The sequence below is a fragment of the Xenopus tropicalis genome, chromosome 7, assembly GCF_000004195.4.
Source record: "Xenopus tropicalis strain Nigerian chromosome 7, UCB_Xtro_10.0, whole genome shotgun sequence".
Taxonomy (NCBI): domain Eukaryota; kingdom Metazoa; phylum Chordata; class Amphibia; order Anura; family Pipidae; genus Xenopus; species Xenopus tropicalis.
In genome coordinates this window covers 29,276,251-29,303,467 of record NC_030683.2, presented here as the reverse complement: position 1 = coordinate 29,303,467, position 27,217 = coordinate 29,276,251, and the positions used below count along the sequence as shown (strand labels likewise).

The following is a 27,217-nucleotide window of genomic DNA, read 5'->3' as shown; positions in this document are numbered from 1 at the left end:
TATAGTAGCAGTGGGGGGATAATAGCCTCTGGGAAGGGACTGGGGCTGTGGGATAGCAGGTATAGTAGGGAGAGATGGTGCCTATAGTAGCAGTGGGGGGATAATAGCCTCTGGGAAGGGACTGTGGCTGTGGGATAGCAGGTATAGTAGGGAGAGATGGTGCCTATAGTAGCAGTGGGGGGATAATAGCCTCGGGGAAGGGGCTGTGGGATAGGCTGGCTGCTTATGGAAAAATATCCACAGAAATTCCTTGGTTCTTGCACTCCACCATTTCTATAAATTATCTACGTTAAACACGCTCCTTATTCTATATGTTTTATGAGCTTGTGTACATGAAAAAAGTATTGTTTAAAATTGAAAATAATTTATAGAAGGAGATTTCCAGGATCTCGCTAAGATTTGTCTTGCCGCTAGAAATATTTGATTGACTAGTCTCCTTTGTGTGTTTGTCAATCCTTGAGCTGGTGCTCCCATTAATGCAACATATGGGTTGTTTTGTAAATTGACATTCAAGACTGCAAATATCATGTTATATACCTGAATCCAGTATCTAGTTGATTGTGGACATGTCCACCGTATGTGAGCCACAGTCTTAGTTTGGTTTTTATGATGCGTGTGTAATAGGGAACCAAGCAGTAGGGTTTGTGCTTTCCCCCCATTCACATGCTTTTTACCTATAGTTCCCACTTTTTCCTTCTGATCCTTTGCTGTTACCAGGACATTGGCAAGGGGTCAGGTGCTTCCCTGGAGAGAACCAAGTAGCACACAATGTGCTAGTGACTGTGTTAATATTTATTGAAATCCCAGCAGACATCTGGGGGAGAAACTCCTTCGTCAAGTGTTTGCCAGTCCCAGCAATTCATATAAAGCTGGGCCTACAAATAGACAGTAAACTAACAGTCTGTGTCTGGATGTATCAATTGATTAATAATAGATGACTACATCTGGATTAACACTAGATATTTTTCAAGAGCTGACAATAGCAAATCATTGTAGGACTGACCTGTGGGAAAACTAAAGGGAACTAGAGTATATTGCACCAAATATGAACTGGCTTTAAAGGAGAAGTAAAGATAAAAACTAAGTACCGTATTTTTCGGACCATAAGACGCACTTTTTTTCCCCCAGAAGTGGGGGGAAAAAGTCCCTGCGTCTTATGGTCCAAATATAGCCTACAGATATACTTTAAAAAAAGGTTTTTTACTTGCCCGTGTGGTCTCTGTGCAGGGCCCTCCTCTATATACCGGCGCTTAGCTCTGGCGCTGTGCGCATGCACAATGATGCGCATGCCCATACGCATGCGCGTCATTGTGCATGTGCACAGCGCCAGAGCTAAGCGCCGGTATATAGAGGAGGGCCCTGCACAGAGACCACACGGGCAAGTAAAAAACCTTTTTTTAAAGTATATCTGTAGGCTATATCAAACTAAGGCAGCCAGAGGGACAGAAGCGCTGTGGTGCGGCGCGGAAAACCATCCTGAGGCCTGAGCAGGTAGGCTGCTTTTACAGGAAATGGGGGCAATTCTTGATTGCTGCTGCTGGTACAGATGGGGGCAATATGTTGGGTGCTGCTGGTACAGGTGGGGGGCAATATGTTGGGTGCTGCTGGTACAGATGGGGGGGCAATATGTTGGGTGCTGCTGGTACAGGTTGGGTTTTAATGCACATAAAATCTTTTTTTCTTCATTTCCCTTCTCTAAAAACTGGTGCGTCTTATGGTCCGAAAAATACGGTAAGCTAGGTCTATGTAAATACAGCCATAAGCATTCTCAGAAAAGCTACACTGAGTTATCTATCAAAAGAAACAGGATTTCTTGTCTTTTGTGTAAACATGTTCTTCGGTATCAGACTTCCCCTCTCAGAAAACTCCTTCATTCCCGGGGCTGGAGTCTGTGCAGCTCTCTCCTCCCCCCTCCCATCAGAATATGTGATCTGAGCTACCAACGGCTAGAGCTACAGCACGGAAGCTACTGAGACCAAGCTAAACTGGCAGCTTAAACAAATTGAGGGAGCTTCTAGGGCTGTTTACTCAGTAACATAGTAAATTAGGTTGAAAAGAGACATACGTCCATCAAGTTCAGCCTTAATGTCCAATATATAACCTGCCTAACTGCTAGTTGATCCAGAGGAAGCCTCTCTAATTTGACTCCAAGATGGTAATCGGACCCATCCCTGGATTTCAGTAACCTGTATAAAATATTATATGGTCATGGAACTCCTCATGACTTATAATATCCCTATATTTTACAAAAGGGGGTACTTTATTCAGTATATATTTATGCATATCACCCCTTAAGTGCCTCGTCTACAGTGTAATCAACCCTAACTTGGCCAGTCTTTTTTCATAACTGAGACTTTCCATACCCTTTACCAGCTTAGTTGCCCTTCTCTGGATGCTCTCTAAATTTAATAATGTCCCATTTGAGCACAGAAGACCAAAACTGAACGTCATATTCTAGATGGGACCCTTACCTGTGAATCTATGCCCATTTTAATACAGCTGAAAACCTTGTTTGCCCTTGCAGCTTGCTACAGCCATACTCGGGTATGGTAAAGCATTCTGCAGAATAAACATAGCATTCTAGGTGGCACTAATGTGGCTAATTTATTGGCAGTAAAATGCCTTTCCTTCCCCTTTAATATTTATCACATGGTGTGGGGCAATCGGGGCACCATGTCACACTACTGAACATCTTGGCACAGCATCAGATAGATCTAGAGGGACAAGGAGGATATAGTGAGCAAGTTTGTGCCATCTGTATATTTTTTTTATTTTCAAGGTCCCCTAACACAGCCCAGTAAGTATGAGGAGCAATGAATAAAGTATTAAACCCATAATAAATGGAGAGAAAGCAGTGGGATGTGGCTGACCTTATGGTGAACGGCTAAATAATTCCTATAATGAATGTTATTATATTCCCTTACCCTATATCTTGGGGTAGTTAAATATATAAAAGTGGGGTAAATCCATTTCTTACTAGTGGTGCTAGAGTTTAATGGGATATCCCTTATTCACTATATGGCTAGGGAACAGAGAAGCTGCATGTTGGGCTCATGGCAACTGCCACTCAAACACATGGCAGGAAAAGGCATCCCATGCAAACAATCTGATTTTGATCATGGACAAATTCAAATATATAAATTAAGTAAAAGAAAACATTAACAGCATATGGGGGTCACTAGTTGCGCTTTTTACTCTTGCGGATGCTCTATACATAATCACAGTACCTGTCAGTTTAACAGGAAATGTATCCCCAAACCCTATTTAACCCAATATTGTATATCCCTCCCAATGTACAAGAATTCCCTAATAGTAACATAGTAAGTTCGGTTGAAAAAAGACATACGTCCATCACGTTCAACCATAATGCCTATATATAATAAGCAAACATTATATGGCCATGTACCATAAGGCCTTGGGTTGGGCTGGGTGTGGCTAATCTTTGGGAAGTAACAACTTCTCCAGGTTCCCCTAGTGCTGCCAGCACCACAGGTTAGGAACCACTGCTCTAGGGTATTTGGCACTTAACTGTTTAAGGAAAGGGCAGCATTTGGCCCCTATACTTCAGATTTAACTGGACATCAGTATCAGCAAACAGCAAACGTTTATATTGCTAGTGTTAAAAAAATAATAATAAGGAATAACAAAGGCAGCAGGCACTATGTTTGAAACATGCATAACCTCTGTGCCACATTACAGCCCCACATTGCTACGGGAAACGCAGATAATTGCACAAATGAAACAACTAAAAGGCCGAATGGGCGGAAGCCTGAGACTTTTATGATTGAAAGCGATTACAGCCAATAAAAAGCAAAAAGGGGCCTGGACCGCAAAATACCAAGCTTCCGGGATAAGCAATTGGCTAAGAGACTAGAAGAGGGCTGTGCCAGCTGAGCTCCGTCCAAAAGTGAGGATTATTGGCAGAACAACCAGCCAATCAGCTGAAGCCGCCCCTCAGGACCACCATCTGCGCTCCAGCAACAAGCTGTTGGACGCCTCAGACTTTTCCCAGGCGTCTGCTGTGGGGAATTTACCGTAGTTCGTGAGGGGGAGTGATAGTAGTCTGTTTCTCGAGTGGGCCCCTCTTTAAGTGTCGAGAACACGGTACTCCGTAAACACTTTTTTTTATTGTCCCGGGTGCCGTGTTGGTGATTTACTTTGAAAGGGGTATGGAGGAGCTGAGGCCTAGCGGTGCCCCCCTGCCTCAGGCTTTCCCGACCCTCTTCCCTCCGGGTCTGCACGCCATATACAGCGAGTGCCGAAGGCTCTATCCGGAGCAGGCGAACCCTCTGCAGGTCACGGCGATCGTGAAGTACTGGTGAGTATCCCATAGAGGCTGCGTATTGTTTAACCACATACGGAACTTATACCTTCTAAGGAGAACTACAACTACCAGAATCCTCTGCGGCAACAGCTGGGGGCTAAGTTCCCTAATTGCTTTGTGTTAATATATACATTGTAACTTTATATGGAAGGGAGCTGTAAGATTGTGTTTCCTGGGCTTCTTACTAGACATTACTGCTTGATGGTTATATTTGCTAATAACTTAGAAGATATGTCTATAGAGCTTTCCCATACATTAGTGCCATACATGCATGTTTAGTAGAGAGAAAAAGGCACCTTTATAATTCTGTTGAATGGTTGGTGGCCTTACTATAAAGATATTTAGGTGTGCCTTGCCTCAAGCCCTTAATGTCTGCCTACAGGTCCATTATGGTTTTGGGCACAGTTATGTCTGCCATTATTTGTATAGCATACACAAGTTATAGAAAGTCAGTACTTACAGAGAGGTGACACATTCACTCCTGGGCCAAAAAGCTGCATACTGTATAAGTGTACCCAAACCCTGGGATGGCCAGGCGCTTTCCTTCTGTTTGTTGGGGACAGTAAGGGGGCAATTTTCACAGATGTAAATTGAGAAACTTTTTTCATATGGGACTTGATTAGGATTAAGAAATGGCTGCCCATAATTCACTCTATGGGGCACGTTCATCAATGTACAATTGAGTCTGAATTCTAAAAATTTGTATTTTTTCTAAGTTTTAGAACTGTGTTTATTTTATGCAATTTTTTTTGTTAATTTGCACAACTTTTTTGTACTTTGCAACAAAATCGTATTTGTCGACACGAGTACAAAAGTTTTGGAATTCATTCAAGCTTCGGTATCGTGACTTTCCTTGGGCCAGGTTGGAGCTGCAGAGTGCCATTGAGCCCTATGGGAGACTTTCCTTGGGCCAGGTTGGAGCTGCAGAGTGCCATTGAGCCCTATGGGAGACTTACCTTGGGCCGGGTTGGAGCTGCAGAGTGCCATTGAGCCCTATGGGAGACTTACCTTGGGCCGGGTTGGAGCTGCAGAGTGCCATTGAGCCCTATGGGAGGCTTTCCTTGGGCCAGGTTGGAGCTGCAGAGTGCTTTTGAGCCCTATGGGAGGCTTTCCTTGGGTCAGTTGGAGCTGCAGAGTGCCATTGAGCCCTATGGGAGACTTTCCTTGGGCCGGGTTGGAGCTGCAGAGTGCCATTGAGCCCTATGGGAGACTTTCCTTGGGCCAGGTTGGAGCTGCAGAGTGCCATTGAGCCCTATGGGAGACTTTCCTTGGGCCGGGTTGGAGCTGCAGAGTGCCATTGAGCCCTATGGGAGACTTTCCTTGGGTCAGTTGGGGCTGCAGAGTGCCATTGAGCCCTATGGGAGACTTTCCTTGGGCCGGGTTGGAGCTGCAGAGTGCCATTGAGCCCTATGGGAGACTTTCCTTGGGCCGGGTTGGAGCTGCAGAGTGCCATTGAGCCCTATGGGAGACTTTCCTTGGGCCAGGTTGGAGCTACAGAGTGCCATTGAGCCCTATGGGAGGCTTCCAAAAACAGGAAATTGTGCAAAAATGCCACTTTCTGTATTTTTACATGAATGTTCACAATTCAAATAAATCAGGAGGGGCAGGTATTTTTGAGCACTTCATTGCCTATAGAAGAGATGATTACGCTTGGGTTATATTGCGCCCTATCGGTTAGGGCCCTAAAAGCTAAATTTCCAACTGTTCTAGCATATTGTATAGACAGAATATATATAGCTACTTTCCAATACAGGTATGGGACCCATTATCCAGAATGCTCGGGACCTGGGGTTTTCCGGATAAGGGATCTTCCCGTAATTTGGATCTCCTCCCTCTGCTAAAAGAATTATTTAAACAGTAATTAAACCCAATAGGATTGTTTTGCCTCCAATAAGGATTAATTATATCTTAGTTGGGATCAAGTACAAGGTACAGTTTTATTATTACAGAGAAAAAGGAAATCATTTTTAGACATCTGAATTATTTGGCTAAAATGGAGTCTATGGGAGATGGCCTTTCCGTAATTCGGAACTTTCTGGATAACGGGTTTCCGGATAAGGGGTCCGCTACCTGTATATCAATTAACAATTTTCATTGGTATAAAAGCTGTTTGTAAATATAATTGCTGTTAAAGCCTACCTCACTGGCTATGCACAGACTTGGAGAACTGACTACATTGTATTATTGGTCAAAACAGCAGAACTGGGAGGGGGGGGGGTAGACTATTGCATGCCTCAGCCATTGTGAGAATTATTAACATTTATTTATAAAGCGCCAACATATTCCTCAGCTCTGTGCAATAAGAGAATTGTTGGCTTCCACTAACATGCTGGCCATACATGGGCAGATTTTGTTGCCACCCTGTGAATGATCTTATTGGCTAACTATTCATTTTAACTTATGATTCACTCATCAATAATTAAGGATATGTGAGCAGACTTATTGTATTTTTAATATGTTGACTGCAAAATCATATGTATATTAAATGAAGGCTATCTATTCCTTTGTTTACTTTCCCATAAAACCCAACCATTCAGGATAAAGGCATGCCCAGTAGACGTTCTTTTAACAATGATTATCTGATCGTCCCATCCACTGCTTGAATTTTTAAATCTATCCAATCGATTGTTGGAATGATGTGGTCGGAACAATTGTAAATTATATGATCTTTTTGTACGCTTTAATGTAACAATAAAATCAGTTGCTTCACGTGACAAAATCTTCCCTTGTATGGCCACCTATACACAGGCCCAGACTGCCAATCTGAGCGGCTGCTGTAAGATGCCAGTTACTGTTTATTGGGCTTGTGGGGGCTCTTTGGGCCTCTGTGTACATGAAATGCCAGGGTCAATTTTTTCATCCCAGTCCAAACCTGTTCATACAAAAAATGTAAATATGCATAGAAGGAATGTTTAGTAAGCTGAAGGCTGCCATGATTTTCTGTAAATTGTAGCACAGCAGAAGTCAAAGCAGCCTAGCAAATGCAGCTTTAGGGTGAAGACACACAGAGCTACTAGCAGCAGCTGCTTGTCACGGCTACTAAAATAGACAATGCTGATCATTTACTAATAACTGTCTTGACGTGTGTTTTAGCAGAGGCAATTCTCAGTATTGTCTATGGCAGGGTATTTTCTGTTTATTAGTAGCCGTGACAAGTTTCTGCTACTAAGTAGTTCCATGGGTGTCTTCACCCTTAAGTAGTGTGATTTCAGCCTCTAAATGTTACTGTGCATGTTTAAAATGTTTGTGTTCCGTTTTACAAGCTTTTAATTTTATTGCGACTAAAAGCTGTCATGTTAGTAACTCTTGATTTGTCTATTTTCAGGCTGGGTGGACCAGACCCCCTAGATTATGTGAGCATGTACAGGAGTCTTGGCAATCCAGCACTTGACGTCCCTGAACATTGGCATTATGTCAGCTTTGGCCTGAGTGATTTGTATGGTGACAACAGAGTCCATGAGTAAGTTCTCACAACATATAGATTATCTGCATGTATACCTTTTAAATATTGTAAGGTGGGGAGCTTTTGCAATATACCTTGCCTCATAAATTTTGTACTAAAAAGTATATTATTAGAAAATACATTTATCTGCATGTTGAGGTTTATTAATATGCATGGGAATTGCCAGTTTAATTCTACTGTTTAAATGTATCCATTGATCCTAGTATTATAGTTCCCTGCACATTTTTAAAGGCTATATAAAAATGGTTCAGTGCTTTTTTTTAGCAATAACTAACTCTCAGTGATTGCCCTGTATTTACTTAATAATTATTATTTATAATGTATTTCTAAAATACCAACATAAGCCATAGCTCTGTGCAGTAAATTAGTATATACATTTAACATACAAAAACAACCAATACAAAGGGTAAAGAAGTCCCTTCCCAAAAGAGCTTGCAATTTAAACTGACAAGCAAAACATTGTTTTCTTAATGCATAATAGGTGAACAGTACAGAAGTTCATTTATTAACTTTAGCACCCAGTGTTTTTATTTCCATGTTCTTTCATTTCCAGTCAGTATCTTAAAAGGTTATTATACAGTACAGGTGGGATAAAATGCATCTATTAGAATGAAATGCTAATGCTAGCATAGGTTATGGGATGTCTCTGTGCGTACTGTAAAGGAGACTGAATGTGCCATATCTATGCTTGTGAAATACTATTGAGGGAATACAGGGTTATGGGAGATAGCTCTTAGTACAAGTTGATCCATGGACTGGTCTGATTGCCATCTTGTAGTCGGGAAGGAATTTTTTTTCCCCCTCTGGCAAATTAGAGAGGCTTCAGGTGGATTTTTTTGCCTACCTCTCGATCAACTAGCAGTTAGGCAGGTTATATATAGGCATTATGGTTGAACTTGATAGATGTCTTTTGTTTCTACCCAACTTACTATGTTGCTAAGAATATGAGTCTCTTTCATTTTACAGTTGCTTGGCTCATTTGAGTAATTGCAGATGTTGACTTTTAATGTTATGGCGTTATGTAGCTCCATGGTTGGTGGGACAAAATGCTTAAAATAGACCATAATTCACCTTTGGAATCACCAGAAAGTTCCTGGTGTATATACACGATTATACATGACTGAAAAACACTCCACTGAAAGCAGAGTAATCCTCATTTTGTATTTGTACGGTTTTAAGAGGTTGTTTGTATGACCAATTATGATGCAGTTACTATTTTCATGTCTTTTGCTTCATTTAGAATTTAGAAGCTGCTGCTTTTTTGACCAAACTGTCACCCAGAGCCAGTAATAATGTCAGACTACTACTCATTTATTTATGTAGCACAAGCTTTACGCTAATGATTACAAGCTTTATTACTTTTAGCCTGACATTTTCCTGTATGTCACTCGGCACCCCTATCATAGATTCACCGTAATAGAAAACTTTTTACAGAAGCAGATTGGGCTACTGCAATTACAGCTTGTGGTTGAATTGGGTGGGTGAGGTTAAGGCAAGCTGTCAGGTGTGTGTATATATGTTTTTATACTACCCAGCTACTGGGCACAAGTAAAACCTTCATAGAAAAGCTGACCTATTGCCACCTACAGTATTTTTGGTACCAATAGTCCATTAGGAGTTCACATCTTAGAGGTAAAGTATTACTTATGTTGTTATCTGAATGAGCACCCTTGCTGATGGTGAATGCTTTATTGGTAGTCTGACTGCTTTCCGTGCTTCTTTTGTAGGGTTTTTTTATTATTCTGTTTTTGGTAATTAGTTGCTTAACGTCTTTTTCTCTTTTTGTCCCCTTGTCAATGGTATCAGTAGCCTTGGTGCCCAGATCCTTGTTACTAGTTGACAGCAAATGGCTTTTCCATTCAGCAGCAATATTAACAAATAATCTTGCTTTTTACAGCATTCTGTCAGATCTTCTCTAGAAGCCTTTGCATTCCTTATCCTGCTCTAGCACTTACCAAACCACAGTCTAATATGCATACATGGCAGTCTGTCTTGTTGCATTGCAGTTGGTCACTTGTGATACTGTGAATTGTGATACTAAAATCTACAGTTAGTATTGATGTTGGTATATATGGTTTATGTATGGGAGTATATAGATAGGGCAGTGTGGGTCTGTATGTGAGTGGATAGATAGGGCAGTGTGGGTCTGTATGTGAGTGGATAGATAGGGCAGTGTGGGTCTGTATGTGAGTGGATAGATAGGGCAGTGTGGGTCAAGCAACAGAAATGCAGCCATTAGTTGTAGTAAAGCCTGCAGTGCGAAACCATATTTACAGACTTGGGACGAGTCTATATTTGGATTGTAAAACTGAGTTCAGTAACATTTTTAAAAAATGTACGTGTATGTAATCCTCCCTCCGCTGCCTGCTAATTCATGTCTTGCTCCTTCAGTTTGATCTTGATAGATCTGCATCTGTTACACTGCGGGCTGCGGCTTTATTTCCAAGCTGAGAGGCAGCCTCCCTGTAGGGTTTCTTTTGTTTACACTGTTCCCTGCGAGTGCAAGTATCTGTGGGTCCATGTTGGCAGCTTTTCTAATTGTGAAATTACAGAATCAATAAAGTCTTTGTAAATGAACCATTTATCCCTGGAAAGTCTCGGAGAGGGCACTAGTCTCCTGGAACGCTTCTCCCTCTGCGCTGGAGGTAGACCTCCCTGGAAGAAATTGGTAACATATGGAAACCCTTTTTTCGCAAGTGTATTTAGTTTCAGATTGTGATTTGTTTGAGGTAGTTAGCGCTATTAAAAACACTGACGAAGGGGGGAAAAAAATTAGGCCACCAACTGAGATGGATTTACTTTGAAAGAAGCGAGCTCTCACACATGCTGGCATGTTCAAAATGTATAAAGGGCAACTAAACCCCTCATACAAATGTTACTTTGTGTGCTTTATTAGTGTGCAGGTACAGCATCTCTGTAATAATATAGGCCTGCTGCCTACATTCATGGAGACATATAACTAAAAACCCCTCTGTTATCTTGCAAACAAAAATTAATTATTAGTTTTACTTTGTGCCCAAAATTATGTTTTGGCTCCATGAAGATCCTCCCTGGTCCCTGTCAGTGTTTCAAATCAGAGGTGGGTGTGCCCTAGTGGTCCCTGCCAGAAGAACAGTATGAGAGGGATTGCCAATAGCAGCCCTGCAGTTACACAGGCAGAGTCAGGCTTATCCCACCGTGCAGTGTGCTGAGTGCCGCCGGCCCCCCTGCACAGCCTTGAAAAGGAGGCAACAGGAAGTGGAACAGATGGGAGGGGCAAAAAGGGTTTTTAAAGAGATTCTCAATAAACCAACCTGAAACACAACTTTTTTCTGCACATTACTTCTATAATTAGAGGAGTATAATGCACTAGCACATTCTTGATTTTCACACAATAAGGCAAATTTATCAACCTTTGAATATTAGTGGTTTCGAGTTTTTTTATTTTATTTTTTTGAAACCTCAAACTTATTGCCACAAACACCACGGATGTCTAGTCATTTATTAAAAGTTTCAAATTGAAAGAGCATGAATGAATGTAGATGTGGAATGAAAAGAACACAAAATCCCATTCCAAGGACAGTGGCAGACAGGGAGTTTGAGTGGAGCGGTACAGCTGTCACACCATAGGTTTGGTGAACTCAGGGAGGACAGAAACCTCCCGTGGAGCAGAAGGGCAAAAGCTCGCTTGATCTTGATTTTCAGTATGAATACAGACCGTGAAAGCGGGGCCTCACGACCCTTCTGACTTTTGGGTTTTAAGCAGAAGGTGTCGGAAAAGTTACCACAGGGATAACTGGCTTGTGGCGGCCAAGTGTTCATAGCTTGATAGGAGTGTCGGCTCTTCCTGTCATTGTGAAGCAGAATTCACCAAGGGTTGGATTGTTCACCCACTAATAGGGAACGTGAGCTGGCTTTAGGCCATCGGTAAGCAAGTTAGTTTTACCCTACTAATGATGTGCAGTAGTAATCTTGCTCCGTACGAGAGGAACCACAGGCTCAGACATTTGGTGTATGTGCTTGGCTGAGGAGCCAATAGGGCAAAGCTACCATGATGAAACCACAGCACTGCGGAGCTTCGAGTGGCTTCAGATAGCTGGCGACCCCCCCCCCCCCCCCCCCCCAGCAAGTTCCGTTTGGGCAGAGCCACTTACTTCAGGACCAGAGCGCACGTCACCTGATCTGTGAACTTGCACTTGTATAGCAGTGTTGCCCACTGTAACCTGCAGCACTATTATCCTCCTATTTGTGTCTGTAAGTAAAGCAGGCCATACACGCACCAATATTATCATACAAAACAAAGTTTTGTACGATGTTCCGTGCGTATATGGTGGATTGACAAGACTACCGATATCTTGTTTCTACCTCCATATCTGATGATTCAGCCCTGAACGTCAGTGGAGGGTTCAAATTGTTATGTGTATGGCCACCTTTACTCTCCCATTTAGATTGTAAGCTCTGTAGGGCAGGGGCCTCTGTCCTCTTGTCTCTTTGATTCTTAAGTTATTGCAACTGTACCTTGGATTTATTTTGTATTTTTCATCATACTTTTAGATGGCATAGTTTTACATTTGTGTGTTTGTGGTTTGGAGGCATAATAAATGGTTACATAAAAATAGCGTTTTTTTTTACATGAAAATATTGTGTTTTAGTGTAAAAAAGCACGAATCATGAAGAAAAAAAAAGTAAAATGGCCCCCAATATGTTTCCTTTAATGGTGGCAATACATGGGTGGACTTAAGCTCCTGAATTAGCCACTTCAGTCCGATTTGCCAGCTTATGTGCCTTGTATGGGACGCTCCTATGGATCTACCCAACCAATATTTGGCCAAAAATCAGCCAGATATCATTTGAGCAGGTTTGATTTTCCTGTCAGATTGAGGGCTAAGTTGGCTCGTTTATGCAGTCTCAACACCTACAGCCTGTATCCTCGTGGTTGTGATCAGCCTTATAATTGCCCACCTTCTCTTGTAATGCTAGGGTCCCCAACCTTTTTATTTAACTTTTTATATAACTTTTTAAAAAAGTGTGTGCCAAAAAAAAGCTAAGATTGGTTATTTGGCAGCCCCTGTATGGACTGGCTGCCTACACATGGCTCTGTTTGGCAGTACACCACCAGGTGTTTATACAACCAAAACATGTCTCCAAGCCAGGAGTTCACTGAGGCCACTTGGAGCAACATGTTTCTCACAAGCCACTGGTTGGGGGTCCCTGTTGTAATGTATGGCCAGCTTAATGAGGCAGCTGGTACTTGTGTATGTGATACAATCAAATGACAGCAGTTATTTATTCTACAAGACAGAGCAGATGCCAAATCCATCATTTTAGATTCTTTCACCAAGGATTCGGCTTTTTACCAAACCGAATCTAAACCCTAAGTTGCATGATCACATTTGAAAAAAAAAATTGAAAACAATATTGCATCAGTTGTAAACAAAGAATTGTTGTCTGAAGATTTGATGTCTTATGACTCTAAAGGTTTTGATTTTGCGTGGCTTGATGCTTATGTTATGCTACTGTTTTATTATTACAGAGAGAAAGGAAATATTTTTTTAATTATTTGATTAAAATAGTGTCTTACTGGATATCTGATCTTATACCTGTACATGTGACACCTTTAACTTATTATAACACCCATAAATTAAACTCCATGGGCTTCACTGTGGTATTTTAACTACCACCCTTGTACAAAATCTGGCAATAAACAGAGAGAAACCTGCATATCTCTCTGCAAGTTCACAAGTGTTCTGCAGCGTTTCCCGCTGTTACTTGTAGGTTTATCACTGCATCTCCGCATTATACATAATTGTATAAATGTTATAAATAAACTGCTGTGTCATTAATTTCTGCAACACATTTTACATCACTTCATAAATCTGCAACTAGCATGATGCCTCTTATAGCAGGAGTATTACACTGCTCTTTGAATTGCTTATTCTCTGATGCAGAGCTTTTTATACGGGATCCTCTAATTTACAGAACTTTTTTTTTTAAAAAAAAATTTAAGAATATACAGTTGCATGTCAAATAGTATTCATATATTTATACATTGTTTTTTTTCCCTCCAGATATACAGGGATTGATGGTCCTAGTGGTTTTGGCTTTGAGCTTACCTTCAGATTGAAAAGAGAGGCTGGCGAGTCTGCACCGCCGACGTGGCCAGCAGAATTGATGCAGGGTCTTGCAAGATATGTTTTCCAATCGGGTAAGTTATTGCAGAAAATTATTGTGTGTGTGTATATGTATGTATATGTGCATATATATATATATATATATATCAACCATTTAGACTTTATACTTTATAGAGAACAGCAAATTATAATTAGACATAACCAGAAAGTATATTAGCCAATCCAGCCTTGTACCAGTATTGATCAGTCAAGACAGAAAACAGGAGCTAACTAAACACCTGATTCTCTGTATTTATGGGGACTTTGGCTGTCTCAAACTACATAAGCACCCACTTTGGCACAAATTTGCGATTCATTTATACAGATCAGTACATGGCCCAATTGGTCAGGTATCCCCAGACTCCCTTAAATGTACACTGTTTCCTGTTTTAAATTGTAAGTATGCAATGGGGATTAAGGCATAAAAGGGTTGTGTGAGTGTTTTTGGTGAAAGTAAGCGTTTATCTAATGCAGTCCTCTAACTGTTCCTCCTCTTTCTGTAATTCAGAAAACACATTTTGCAGTGGTGATCATGTCTCATGGCATAGTCCGCTAGACAACAGTGAGTCTCGAATTCAACACATGCTCCTGACAGAAGATCCTCAGTTACAGCCAGTGAAGACGCCTTTTGGAGTGGTTTCATTTTTACAGGTTTGATTGCTAAATAGTTATTTGTACAGATTTTCTGATTTTCTTTTAATTTTTTGTTCACTCAAAAAAGATATTCTCAAGATGGTAAAACCCTGCTTGCCTTCCCTAGCTTACTTTCTGTAAAACATTGATACAGATTCCCTTCTTAGAAATCAAAGATGACCTCCCCATTCAATGACGATTAATTCAATAGAAGCATTAGTTCAACATCTAATCAAACAATGTCCCTTCCCCAGTGCAGATAAGCCTTGGTCTTTCAGTTGGCAGTGGGTCAGTTTAAAAGCTGTAGGCTTAAAAGCTTGAGTCAAATGTATTGCAAAAATTGTGCATTTCCTGAAACATTATCAATGCAATGAATTTACTGTACAGCGCTGTGGAATATGATGGCACTTTATAAAAATGTTAGTACTAATAATTTGTCTTGAAATGCTACACATTGCCTTGGTTTACTAAAAAGGCTAAAAACACAACCCTTGGCCCTTAGCAATGCAGATCTGTCCCTTGGGAGATGCCCCCAGTTAACTTATTCAGCCCTGCAACTAAATTCCAGCTCTCAGATTTTAATAGAAATTCCAGAACAACAAGACTTGTAAGCGTAAGCATATATTTATACATTTATTTAATTCTAAAATGAATTGAAAAAAAACGTGACTTCCCTTACTTGCTTTGTCTTTAAACTTTCATTAACAACAGACTTTGCTTAAATGTTTGTGTGTTTTTCCATTAGATTGTCGGTGTATGCACTGAGGAGTTACATGCAGCGCAGCAATGGAATGGGCAGGGAATACTAGAAATTCTGCGAACTGTGCCAGTGTAAGTAGCTCCAACAGTAACTTGGGAAATGGGTCAAGTGTGTGTATATGAACAATTATTTGTAATTGAGACTTCTGGTTTTTAATTTGTTTTATTCAGTGCTGGTGGCCCCTGGTTAATAACAGATATGCGAAGAGGAGAGACCATATTTGAAATTGATCCACACTTGCAAGTATGTGTTTCTAAATTATTTACATGCCGCAGCTTGAAGGTATTATCTGTCATTTAGCCACATGCAATAACATAAGAGGGTAACTTGGTTCTTGTTAATCCATTGTTTCTGAAATTCTGATACTTGTGTTTTTGATACTTATATAATTGGTATTAATATCTTGAATTTTGCCTTTATTTTATTAAGCAGGAGAGAGTTGATAAAGGCATTGAGATGGAAGGCTCTAACCTAAGTGGTGTCAGTGCAAAATGTGCATGGGATGACTTGAGCCGCCCACCAGAGGATGAAGATGATAGTAGAAGTATATGCATTGGTACACAGCCCAGACGGTTATCTGGTAAAGGTAGGTGCATGAAAGCACATAAAATCTGCAATTGTATACTGTATATTTCGCACAATGGAAAGAAAAGGCTTTGTCCATAGCCATTCTAAAATATCTACAATTCCTGTTGCACTTATACTAGACACAGAGCAAATAAGAGAGGCTTTGCGAAGAGGTCTTGAAATCAACAGTAAGCCTATACTACCTCCAATAAGTTCCCAGAGGCAAAATGGAATGAATCATGACCGGGTCCCGTAAGTACAACATTTCACATATTAATGTGTGTCACAATTAGCTGGCCATACACAGTAATGACTCTCCATTTAACCTCATATAGCATCTTAATCTGTCCTGTGTGAAAACAATACATTTTGCTGATGAGAGCCCACTCAGCCTTTTACTTTATATGTAGGCTCATGCTGTCTTAAATTACCTTGTTGATATCTGTTCAGTCGCAACAATTGGTCAGCACAACAGTGCAGCATATCCTATTTCTTTTTTTTATTTTTGTAATCTATCAGCATTTTATTTTTATCAGTATGATCAGCCATATCTTCATTTTAGGCTGTAACCAGAGACTAATAAAAAGCACCCTCCTGTGGTGGCTGAAAAGAAGCAGGTGATATTTATATACTGTTAACAGTAATTCTCATTGTCTGTAATTGGTTTTACCTTCTTAAGGAGCCGTAAAGATAGCTTGGAAAGTGAGAGTTCTGCAGCCATTATTCCTCATGAATTGGTACGCACAAGACAGCTGGAGAGCGTGCACCTCAAGTTCAACCAGGAGTCTGGAGCATTAATTCCACTTTGTTTAAAGTAAGGATATTCACTGTTTGAGTATAATAAATGTATTTTTTTCCTCTGTTTTGTTTATCTTCCTCTGTCTTGTAACACCTGCATTCTGTGTAAAGCAACAAGAACCGCAAATTGTCTAAATCAAGGCAACTTCCGCGATTTCAGGAAATCGCAGTGCCGCGTATGACATCCCACCGGTGATTTACATTTTTACCGGTGGGATGGCATTTCGGAAGATTAGTCGCCCCTGACAAGGGATATTTGTCGTGGGCAACTAATCTCCCCCGTGTGCCACAGCCCTTAGTCATCAAATAATTCAATCTTTTAAAAATTATTTATTTTCTCTGTAATAACAAGATAAGACCTTGTGCTTGATCCAAACTAAGATTTAGCTAATTCTTATTGGAAGTAAAAGATTCCTATTACTGTTTAAATGATTTTCAGTAGATTTAAAGTATTGCAAAAAGAATAACGAAAAGACTCATTATCTAGAAAATCCCAGGTCCCAAGCATTTTGGATAACAGGTTCCATACCTATATTTGTAATCTTCTACAGAGTAGAGAAATTGCACAATGGCTGTACAACTCTCTCTGTACATTGATTTTCTGTTGTGTGGCTGTTGTTGCCTTTTGCATTTGACACCAGAGTAATTTCCTCCACTGCTCTGTGTTCAGCACAATGCACATACAGTAGACAAAATATATAAACTGATGCATCATTTCTAGTACATTATATATAGGGTTGTCATAGAAAGTGGGACAAGAAAAGTTTGCTCTGGGAAATTTTCTAAACATTTTTCTTACCTCAATGTTGTTCTTTTTGAATCAGAGGTAGGCTCTTGCACGGAAGGCACTTTACATATAAAAGCATTACTGGAGATACAGCAATCACATTTGTGTCTACTGGAGTAGAAGGAGCCTTTGCTACAGAGGAGCATCCATATGCAGCACATGGACCCTGGCTACAGGTGACATTTATTTATTTAACGTTTGGGTAATAGGAAAGCAGAAAATTGCCCATAGGGAAAGAAAAAAAAAAAAAAATAGAAGACAAATCTTCATGTGTAGTGTAAGTTTTAAGGCACTCGGGGTGTATTTTAAGTTTGCAGTAGCAGTAGGTGGGTGATTTAGGACTTACTATCGCAAAGCTAAAACTACCCTGTGTGCCATAGGCCTAAAAACTGGCATCTTCGATAAAAAAAGATCTAGATCTTTGATGTCCTATAGGCTATATGTGCAAAGGAGATTCATTTAAATAGAATCAGAGCCTGTCAGAATCCAGTTTTATGAAACTCCGCCATCTGAAAGCCTAAGGCTAAGAATTGATATCACTATGAATTGTCAAGTGGACTCCTGCAGATTTCTCAGAAAAGTTATTTGTGAAAAGAATAAGTCCATCTTCAGATGAATGGCAAACATCTGTTTTTAATTGATACGTTGTCATTTTAGTCCTTAATGGAAACAGTAAAAATGCAGCAGTCTGTATTGTTAGTCACTGGATGCAAAAGTCAGAAGCAATAACTTCTAACCCCCCTTTGATGCTAGGTGATGGCTTTCGAGCATAGAAATCTGAAGGCTTGAACATCTTTTATACTATAAAACAGGACTGTTTGATTATAGAAACCTTGGGCTGGAGGTCTGCTCCCAGATGGCTTTATATGATCTCATTATAATCTAGCCCACTAACATGGATTGGGTCAGAGTAGATGTGAATTTACATTAAAGGGGTAGTTCACCTTTAAATTAATTGTGAGTATAATGTGCTATTCTGAGGCAATTTGCCATTGGTCTAGGTTTTTTATTTGCTGTTGTGGAATTATTCAGCTTTTTGTTCAGCAGATTTCCAATTTGGAATTTCAGCAGCTATCCAGTTGCTACAGTGCAATTTAACCAAGCAACCAGGCTTGTTTGGTTTGAATGAGAGACTGAATATAAATAGACGCGGGCCTGAATAGAAAGTTAAATAATAAAAAATAACAATAACAATAAAATTGTAGCCTCACAGAACAATAGCTTTTTGGCTGCCATATTTAAAAGCTGAGTCAGAAGAAGAAGAAGGTGGCAAATAATTTAAAAACTACAACAAATGAACTCCAACTGAAAAGTTGCTAAGAATAGGCTATTGTACAACATACTAAAAGTTAGTCTGAATGTGAGCCACCCCTTTAGGGCTCTGGCACACGGGGAGATTAGTCGCCCGCGGCAAAGTCGCCGGTGGGATGGCAGGGGGAAGGCAACTCGGGGAGATTAGTCGCCCGCGAACAGGGAGTTTTGCCGCGGGCGACTAATCTCCCCGTGTGCCAGAGCCCTTAAATTCTTCAGAGTAGCAACCCAAGCAGGGACCTCTGTGCTCTGCATATTGCAGTCAAGGTCAGAATTCTCAAAATAATTGGGTGTGTTTGGACATTAACTTGACTCACATTAAGCAACCAGTTTGCTATAAACTGTAGATGAGGTTTAACAGATTACCTGTCGGCAGACACTGCTTTATGAATGAACACAAATGTTTTTAAATGTTTTTAATGTTTTCCAAATTCTAGTCAACAGGTACCAATCATCTCACTTTCTTGATCAGAAGATAACTTGGATATGTAGTTTGTAGATGTACAGCCTTGGATTGTATCTGTCAAGAACCTAAAACTGTCTTTCTGTCTTTTCAGATTCTCTTGACAGAGGAGTTAGTTGACAAAATGCTGGAAGACTTAGAAGATTTAAGCTCTCTAGAGGAAGTAAGCAGTCATAGGCCCGTGTGCAAAAATTAAATATTAACATATTTTAACAGATGACTTGGTTATTGTTTTTGTATCAGTATGGAACTATTTACTTTACTTGAAACATTGTTGTAATTGGGCTAATTTTCAATGTTTATTTTCCCATGTAAAACCATATAACAAACTTTTGTTGCAAAATATTCATCTGTCTGACTGCAGTCTCTAGCCGTTATAGCTGAGATCACACATTCCTAAGGGAGGGGGGAAGGAGTTCTTAGCATTCTGGTACAAGGGGGGAGCGGGAGAGAGGAGAGAACTGCGCAGACTCTTGCCCCGGGAAATAAGGATGTTTTTGAGAGAGGAAGCCAGACACTGGAACATAATGTTTACAAAAAAAAGAGACCAGTAACCCTGTGTTTCTTTTAATAGAGGACTTAGTGCAGCATTACTGTAAGTGTTTATGGCTGTATTTACATAGACCTTTGTGATAAAGCTTACTTAGTTAAAGCATGGATAAATTAATAGGACAATTAGGAGGGTTTAAAATTGTAAATAATCAGATAATCTGTATTTTAAGTAAAGTCATCTTTTCTTTCCTAGATGAAACTACCGAAGGAATACAGCTGGCCAGAAAAAAAGCTGAAAATCTCAATTCTACCCAACACAGTGTTTGATAACCCCCTCAACTAAAGGTGGAGTAACACCAACATTTCTGTTAGATACAGGGACGTCACAGTGGACTTTCCCCAAATTCAGCAGCTCAGCTTCATCCCTGCTGGAAACCAAGCCAAAGGAAAGCAATTACTGCACAATCTCTGCCCCCAGAGAAGGCTGGAGTGTACATGACATTTCAGCCCCATTTTATATTTTTAGCAGCCAGTTTCATGTGTGTTTGGCTTCAGTTGACTACTGAGTCTTTTCATTTAGACTCCCTTGGACTAGCATGACCTTGTCTAATTTGACAAGACATGTATTACATTGGGTTGGGTCTGATCATTAATGTTGTCTCAGATTCTATATGGATGAGTCCTGATAAGCTGCTTCCAAAACATATTCGTATGTTTGGCATTGGCCTCCAAATCATCTTATGCCAGTTGCCTTTGTGTACCCAGTGGGGCAAGTTGCACAGTGCCTATTTTACTTCATTTAGCCAGATGGGTGGGGAAAGTTGTTCCATGACTGGAAAAAAAAGTTGCTATTTACAGTTTTGTAACTGTAGTTGTGCTGTTGTCAGTCCCTTACATAGCAGTCATTATGGCTGGACCCAGATTAAATCTGGGAGGCACCCTTTGGACCCTAGAGTTGGTATAATATTCACTCCATATTGCCTTTTTTAATTGATATTGTCTTGTGTAATAAAGTAGATAATGGAGCCCCATAATACACAGCACAGGGACCCATTCTTGGTCATGACCCATAGGTTAAGAATTCCTGCCTTATGGTAATGATTATTGCAGTTTTATGCCATTCCTATTGAGAAGCTGGTTTATATATTTATAGCAGTGCTTGAACACTGACATTCTTAAAGGAGAAGTAAAGGTATAAGCACTGGGGTATTTTAATTATCCTAATTACATTCAAACTTTTGCCTTACCTTGTGGTACTGTCCGCTTGGCATAAGATGAGAAGAGGGGACACTGCTGTTGACAAAGACATAGCTTCATAGCAGCAACAAGCTAGATAGGCTTTCTCATGTATATTTATTGTACTTTTGTAGCAGTCAGGGCTTCAAAAAAAATTCTGAAACCAACCGTGGTTATACTTGTAGACCACTTTTTAGTGTCAAGGGTAAGACTTGGCAATGTTCAACCAATTTTGGTACAGCTGCTACAAGAATCTGCTCTGTATGTATTCACTTTACTCTGGGTGACGGCAGTTTGGAGATGATTATATGATCATTTCTATGGTGTTGCAACCGGGCTTGTAATCTGGCACCAAGGGTGTTTATGGGCCCAAATAACTATCCTTTTACAATACTATAGACAATGAGTGAGGGTAATGGGCCTCCAGCTGGGGCCCCCTGAATCTGACTTTGTGCCCAGTATCATGTGTTCTGGGGACAGCGACCAAGCACCGTGTAACTGCTAAACCATTGCCACAGGCTGATAGGACTTTCAGCGTAACCAGCTGATTCATTTTATTATACTATGCGTTTTTATTTTCAAACAGAAACTAAACCTTTTGAATTTCTGAAGCCAGTTTAAAATCAGATTGTTCTTTTCCTCACACCCCAAACCTTAACCTTCCAACACTATATTGTGCACATTTTGTGGAATAACGATTGGATGTTTAATCCAGGAACAAATATCACGTCTCACACACGACAAATGACAACGGTAGGCTTACATATTGACTTTAGACACTCAGCTGGCTGATTGTAGAGATGTTCTCTTTCTGTACAATGTTTCCTTTGTTTGTGTGAAAGAACCCATGGACACTGTTCAAGCCACAGTGACAGTAAAGTTAATCCTATTTCTAACTAATGGAGCAGTGCCGTTCTATAACCCAACTGTACGTCTGCTGGTTTCTCCTGAGGTGACAGCCAGGTCTTTATTTTTAGGCTGAGGGATATCGGATCCTGCAGATGCAGTTGCTGCATTATATAGAAGTGCAATTTTATTGCTGTCGTTTTGAGTCACTTGATTCTAAGACCTTCTATAATGTACTTTCATGTCAAGATTGCTTAAAACATAGAACCATTTTATGTCAAAGTGGTGTCGTATTGATTTTTAGGAATCACCGTTTTAGCAGTATTTGCATTTGGGGTTAAAGAAGTTGTTTACCTTTAAGTATAGTGTTAACAATTTGCGACTAGTCTCTTTTTTTCTAATTTAGTTTCTGTTTAGCAGTTTGTAATTTCTGAAGCTATCTAGTTGCTAGCATCCAGTGTGCCCTAGCAACCAGGCATTGATTTGAATGAAAGGCTGAAAGGTGAAGTAATAAAGTGTAACAATAAAACTGTAGCCTCGCTGAGCATTAACTGCTGACTGGGTCAAAAACTGAAAAATGTACCCAAATTTTAGCCCAATTTGCTAAAATAGGCCATTCTACAACAAACTAAAAATGTACTTAAAGGTGAACTACCCCCTTAACCCAAAATAACTTTTTTTTGTTACTTCTTGGTTGATGTCACAGTCACTTGTGAATCTGCTGGGCATACAGTGCACATTCCAGTTCCAGTATTACAGTACAATGGACATTGTTCCCATCCAGTATTACTGTGTTTATGGGCCTCTGTTGCTTGAGGAAATCTTTTTGTGCCCTTTCTGTTCGCTACATTATTTCCCCCTCCAGCTCTTGCTCCGGATATCTGTGAATTCCTTGTCTGCACCAACAGCCCTCTCTAGCGTTCTGTTTGGTTTGCAATGGGATCCGGGTCAATGAGACTGTCGTTTGCACTGAATGCTGCCTGTTTGCTGTTACAGCCATAGAAGCGTTCCATGCTTTCTTGCCCATTGTGTGCGTGGGTGTAAACAGGGGTAACATGGCACATATAGTAAATTAATTGTGTAAATGACCTTTCCAACATGCTGAGTCTTTTAGCTCCCAGCCAAGTTATTGGTTTTCTTAATGGGGTCTTAGGGAGACTACTGCATCAGTGCAGCAATGCCGCTGTTCAAATTGGGTAATTTTAAACCAGATTTTGGGTGGCTAGGCCATCAGAACGGGCTGTATATACTGGCCAATAAGCTGCCTACTTGGTCTGGGGTTGGTGGTTTTTGTTGGTCTATATACAGCCACCTTTACGCAGGTCACAGATGATTGCACCAACTGCCCCTTAGCCGTGTATCACTTGTACACACTAACACAAATGCGCATACACACACACACACACACACACACACACACCTGGTTTGGTTGCACATAGTGTTTTTAGGGTATTTATTAAAAAAAAAAGTTGTGCAAGTCCCTAAAGAGCAACACAAGTGTTCATGGGTTTCACCTTGTTGAATAATGTCACCTAATTTAAAGTCCTAGGAAACTTTTTTTTCGTTTGATTCTATTTTGTAACTTAATGTTTTTTTTTTTTTTATTATTGACCTCATTTCTTTTCCATAAACTGAAAAGTGAAGCTTTTGTTTTTAATATTGTAATATTTTATGTAGCCTTTAATGTAAATTTCTACACTATTTTGCAGGTAGGTGGTGAGATTACAAATGACTCTGTGAATCACTAAATCTTCTCTCCTGTATTCTTACTGCATTAAAATATATTTTTTAAAATAAAAGACCCATGTCCTTATCTTGCAAGCCGTGTGGTACTGACAGGGGCGCCCAATTCTCTGCCCACACAAATGGCATTATAATAAATCTGCTGCTCAGGTGACTTTGTTCTCTCTCACTCTATTTATATATAATATATATAGAATTTAGTACAGTCCCTCTGCTTTCTGAAGAATCTCTACACTGCCCACCAGTGCAGAGGGACTACAAATCCCAGAATCTATCACTTCATCATGGAACAAGGATCTATTCACAGCTATGTTTCTGGGTTATGGGGAAGTCTATGGGAAAACTACAAGGTGACAACCCCTTCTGCATTGTTCCTAAACCCTCAGCAGAAAAACGGTTAATATTCAGCAGGTTTTGTCTCCTTCATTTATCTTCCTCCTGTGTGTCTGTAAAATGAGAGTGCAAATCAGGCAGGCAGATTGTACCCACACTGTAATACTTTCAGTCTTCCACTAGGGGGACACTGTGATTGGGGAAGAACTACTGCATGAAAGGCAATATGTTTTATCATAGAAGCTACAGGGCTGATTACATTCTGATGCAGACTGCATTGCCTTTTCAGCTGCTACTTAATGGGAATCTAAATTAATCACTAATGCATTGCGACTTATGTATTAAATATGTACAGTATATATACAGTACAGTCGGTCCCTAAGCTCAGGTAAGTGCCAGCAGCACAGAGCATGGGCAGGGAATCAGCAGAAAAGAAGATGGGGGGCTACTGGGGCATCTTTGGAGGCACAGATCTTCCCTGCTAAAGGGCTGTGGTGGCATATTTGGGACTGAAACAGAACCCTAAAATATGTTACACATGTAACATCTCTATTTTTACTTTTTTGGTGATCTTAAGTTGTCCTTTAAAGTGAGGCTTAATGTCTTTGATTAATCATCTTTTCATTTTAAAGGGTAAGTATATGTTTAAAGGAACCGTAAGACCAATTTTTGTATGTACTTAATTCCCCCTAAAACGACTAAAATGATAGGTAAGGCTTCCCCTTGGATATTTTATTTATTTTAATGTTCAGCCCGAATATGACTTGTGAAGTGCCCAATAAGAGGCAACAGCAGCTTGGATTCTTCTGTGCGCTGAACTGGAAGTCTTTGTACCGACGACCTAAAGCAACTAAGCTTTTCAGCACCTGCATCTTAAATGTATGTTTCTGTTCCGTTGGCCAGCTTTGGGCGTAATGATGTCCGCATATATTCAAGCTGCACACACTGAAAAGAGCTTTGGTGCTTTAGGTCGTCTGTGTAAAGCTGATTTATGATTCAGTGCACAGAGGAATTCAAACTGCCTTCACCCGGGGCACTTTGCAAGTCAAATTGAAAAAAAATCCGTAAGCCGTATCAATCATAGTTGTTTTGGGGGGAAATAAGTATTAAAAAATGTGCTGTTACTGTTCCTCTAACTTTTAGTATAATGCACACAGTGGTGAGCTGAGAAAGTTTCCTGTTGGTCTTCATTTCTTGTTCGTGCTATATGTGTAGTGTGAGGCCATATATAGAGGTGCTGCATTGGTAGGAACTGCTGCCATCTAGTGGATGGTTATTTGATTCTAAAAAATAATTCTATAATAATTTATCCAAGATTCTTGGTACCTGGGGTTTAGTGTATAACAGGGTTTTTATGTAATATGTGTCACCATCCCTTAAGTCTACTGAAAATCATTATATAAACCCAATAGGATTGTTTTGCCACCAATATTGATTCATGCGGCTTAGTTACCATCAACTACAAGGTAATGTTTTACTATTAAAGGAGGAGGAAAGGCTAAATCACGGGGATGCCAAATATTAGGCTCTCCCCAGTGACTGTAATCATTACCTGAAACCCCCGGCCGGAGCTCCTCTTAGGAGAAAACCACACTGGCCGGGGTTAATGCAGGCGAGCGTTCCTCTTCCTTCCCACACATCGCAGTTGAATTTGTGTTAAAATTCGGCTTTTTACCCCACTGAGCATGCACAAAGACAGAAGAAGGAAGAGGATCACTTTATTGCATGTACCCTGCCGGAGGTATCAGGTTGGCGATTACATTCACTGGGGGCTCCCTAACATTTTGGCACCCCTCTGTGGTTGTAACTTTCCTTCTGCTTTAAAGCGAAAAAGGAAGTCATTTATAAGAGTCAGAATGATTTGCTTTAAGTGGGAGGTGGCCTTTCTGAGATTTTAGGATAGCTTGTTTAATTCTAGGGGACACAGACCCAGCAGTTGCTGAAAAATCATTAATATAGAGGGCTTAGAGAGTCGGAACTAGCGTCTCATTTCAGCTTCCTGCGGGGATTTGCTGCCCTATGCTATACATTATTCACAAGTGCCCCATTATTGCCACCATTCTTTCCCCACAAATAGCAGCAGGTCCGGACTGGGCTTCAACAAAAGTCCAAGCAACCCATCCACCAGTGTTCTCTCTAATTCCCCCTTGGCCATGTGTGCATATATATGAACTGTGTTCTCACATAATACATTTAAAATGAGGTGTTTTTACACCATAATTTGTTGTGTGCTGATTTCAAATTAACAGGACCTGCTCCAACCTGTTGCCCTTGAAATAAAATCCATTCAGTATCCCCATTTGCTGCAAGCTCCAGCTGATCTGACTGGCCCCAACAGCCTCCTGTCATTTTATTGCTCAGGTTTGAGTTTACTCTTATATTTTGAGCGGTTTCTGGCTCTGGAACCATTTTTATTACCCTTTGCCCTCTCCGCACAGAGCAGCACATCTATAATAATCCGTGGCACAAAGTCAATAGAGAATATATCATCCTTCAGCATGGATTCCTTTGTGCTGACAGGCAGGCAGAGTAATGGCGCTGTGCTCCTCACATGCAGTAAGTTCTGATTACTAATTCATTAATTACACAAGTGCTGCCTATGGAATACTTAGGGCTAACTGTATTTTGTGATCTATATTTTCCCTCCCCGACCCCATTATGAGCCATGAGCATGGTTAGGACAGATCTCACTAGGAATTACCCCTTTGCCCCAACATTTAAGGTGGCCATACACGTAGCAATAACAATATTTAGTGCGACCATTGGTCGCAGGAAAGATCGTTCCCAACCTCCATGATGTTCAGGGCTGAATCGTCAGATATGGGGGTATAAACAATAGGCATTCTACCTCCTACTGCCGATTCAATGGGGCCCAATCAAAATCTTTAATCTGTCCAATTGACAAGACAACAGATATCCACAGCCTTGGTGATATCGGGCATCTCATTGAGCTGACATACATACACTGAATATTGTATGAAACGAGGTTTTATATGATAATATCGGTGCGTGTATGGCCAGCTTTAGTTTATCTCTATGCAGGCCATGAGCAAACTTAGGGGTGGGGTTTCATGAATATACTAAAATAATTGCAGATCATGTCCCTCAGGGGTGGATTAGTATTGTCTTACCCCCCGCCCAGCTCCTGCCCCATTAACTCTCTGGTCCTCTCCCCATTCTACCCCACCTCTCCCCATAATTTATAGTCACACTGCTGTGTCCTGTATAAAAACAGCTTAAAACAGGTACTGGCCGCACTTAGAACTATGGGCCACTGGTGCTCACCATGGATAGACCTTATGGTTATCTGCC

The 27,217-nt window shown here is 40.5% G+C and overlaps 1 protein-coding gene across 2 annotated transcripts; it reads left to right on the top strand.

The window, feature by feature from the left end:
* Positions 1 to 3,506: 3,506 nt before the first annotated feature.
* On the top strand, positions 3,507 to 23,642 carry sufu (SUFU negative regulator of hedgehog signaling). 2 transcript variants are annotated; one of them, XM_012966142.3, is made up of 12 exons: positions 3,507 to 4,318; positions 7,650 to 7,784; positions 13,835 to 13,971; positions 14,445 to 14,587; positions 15,315 to 15,400; positions 15,500 to 15,572; positions 15,762 to 15,915; positions 16,037 to 16,148; positions 16,576 to 16,710; positions 17,519 to 17,657; positions 19,350 to 19,418; positions 20,001 to 23,642. In XM_012966142.3, exons 1-12 carry the CDS (start codon positions 4,170 to 4,172, stop codon positions 20,088 to 20,090), a joined length of 1,422 nt encoding a protein of 473 aa, XP_012821596.1. In that variant the 5' UTR covers positions 3,507 to 4,169; the 3' UTR covers positions 20,091 to 23,642.
* Positions 23,643 to 27,217: the final 3,575 nt, after the last annotated feature.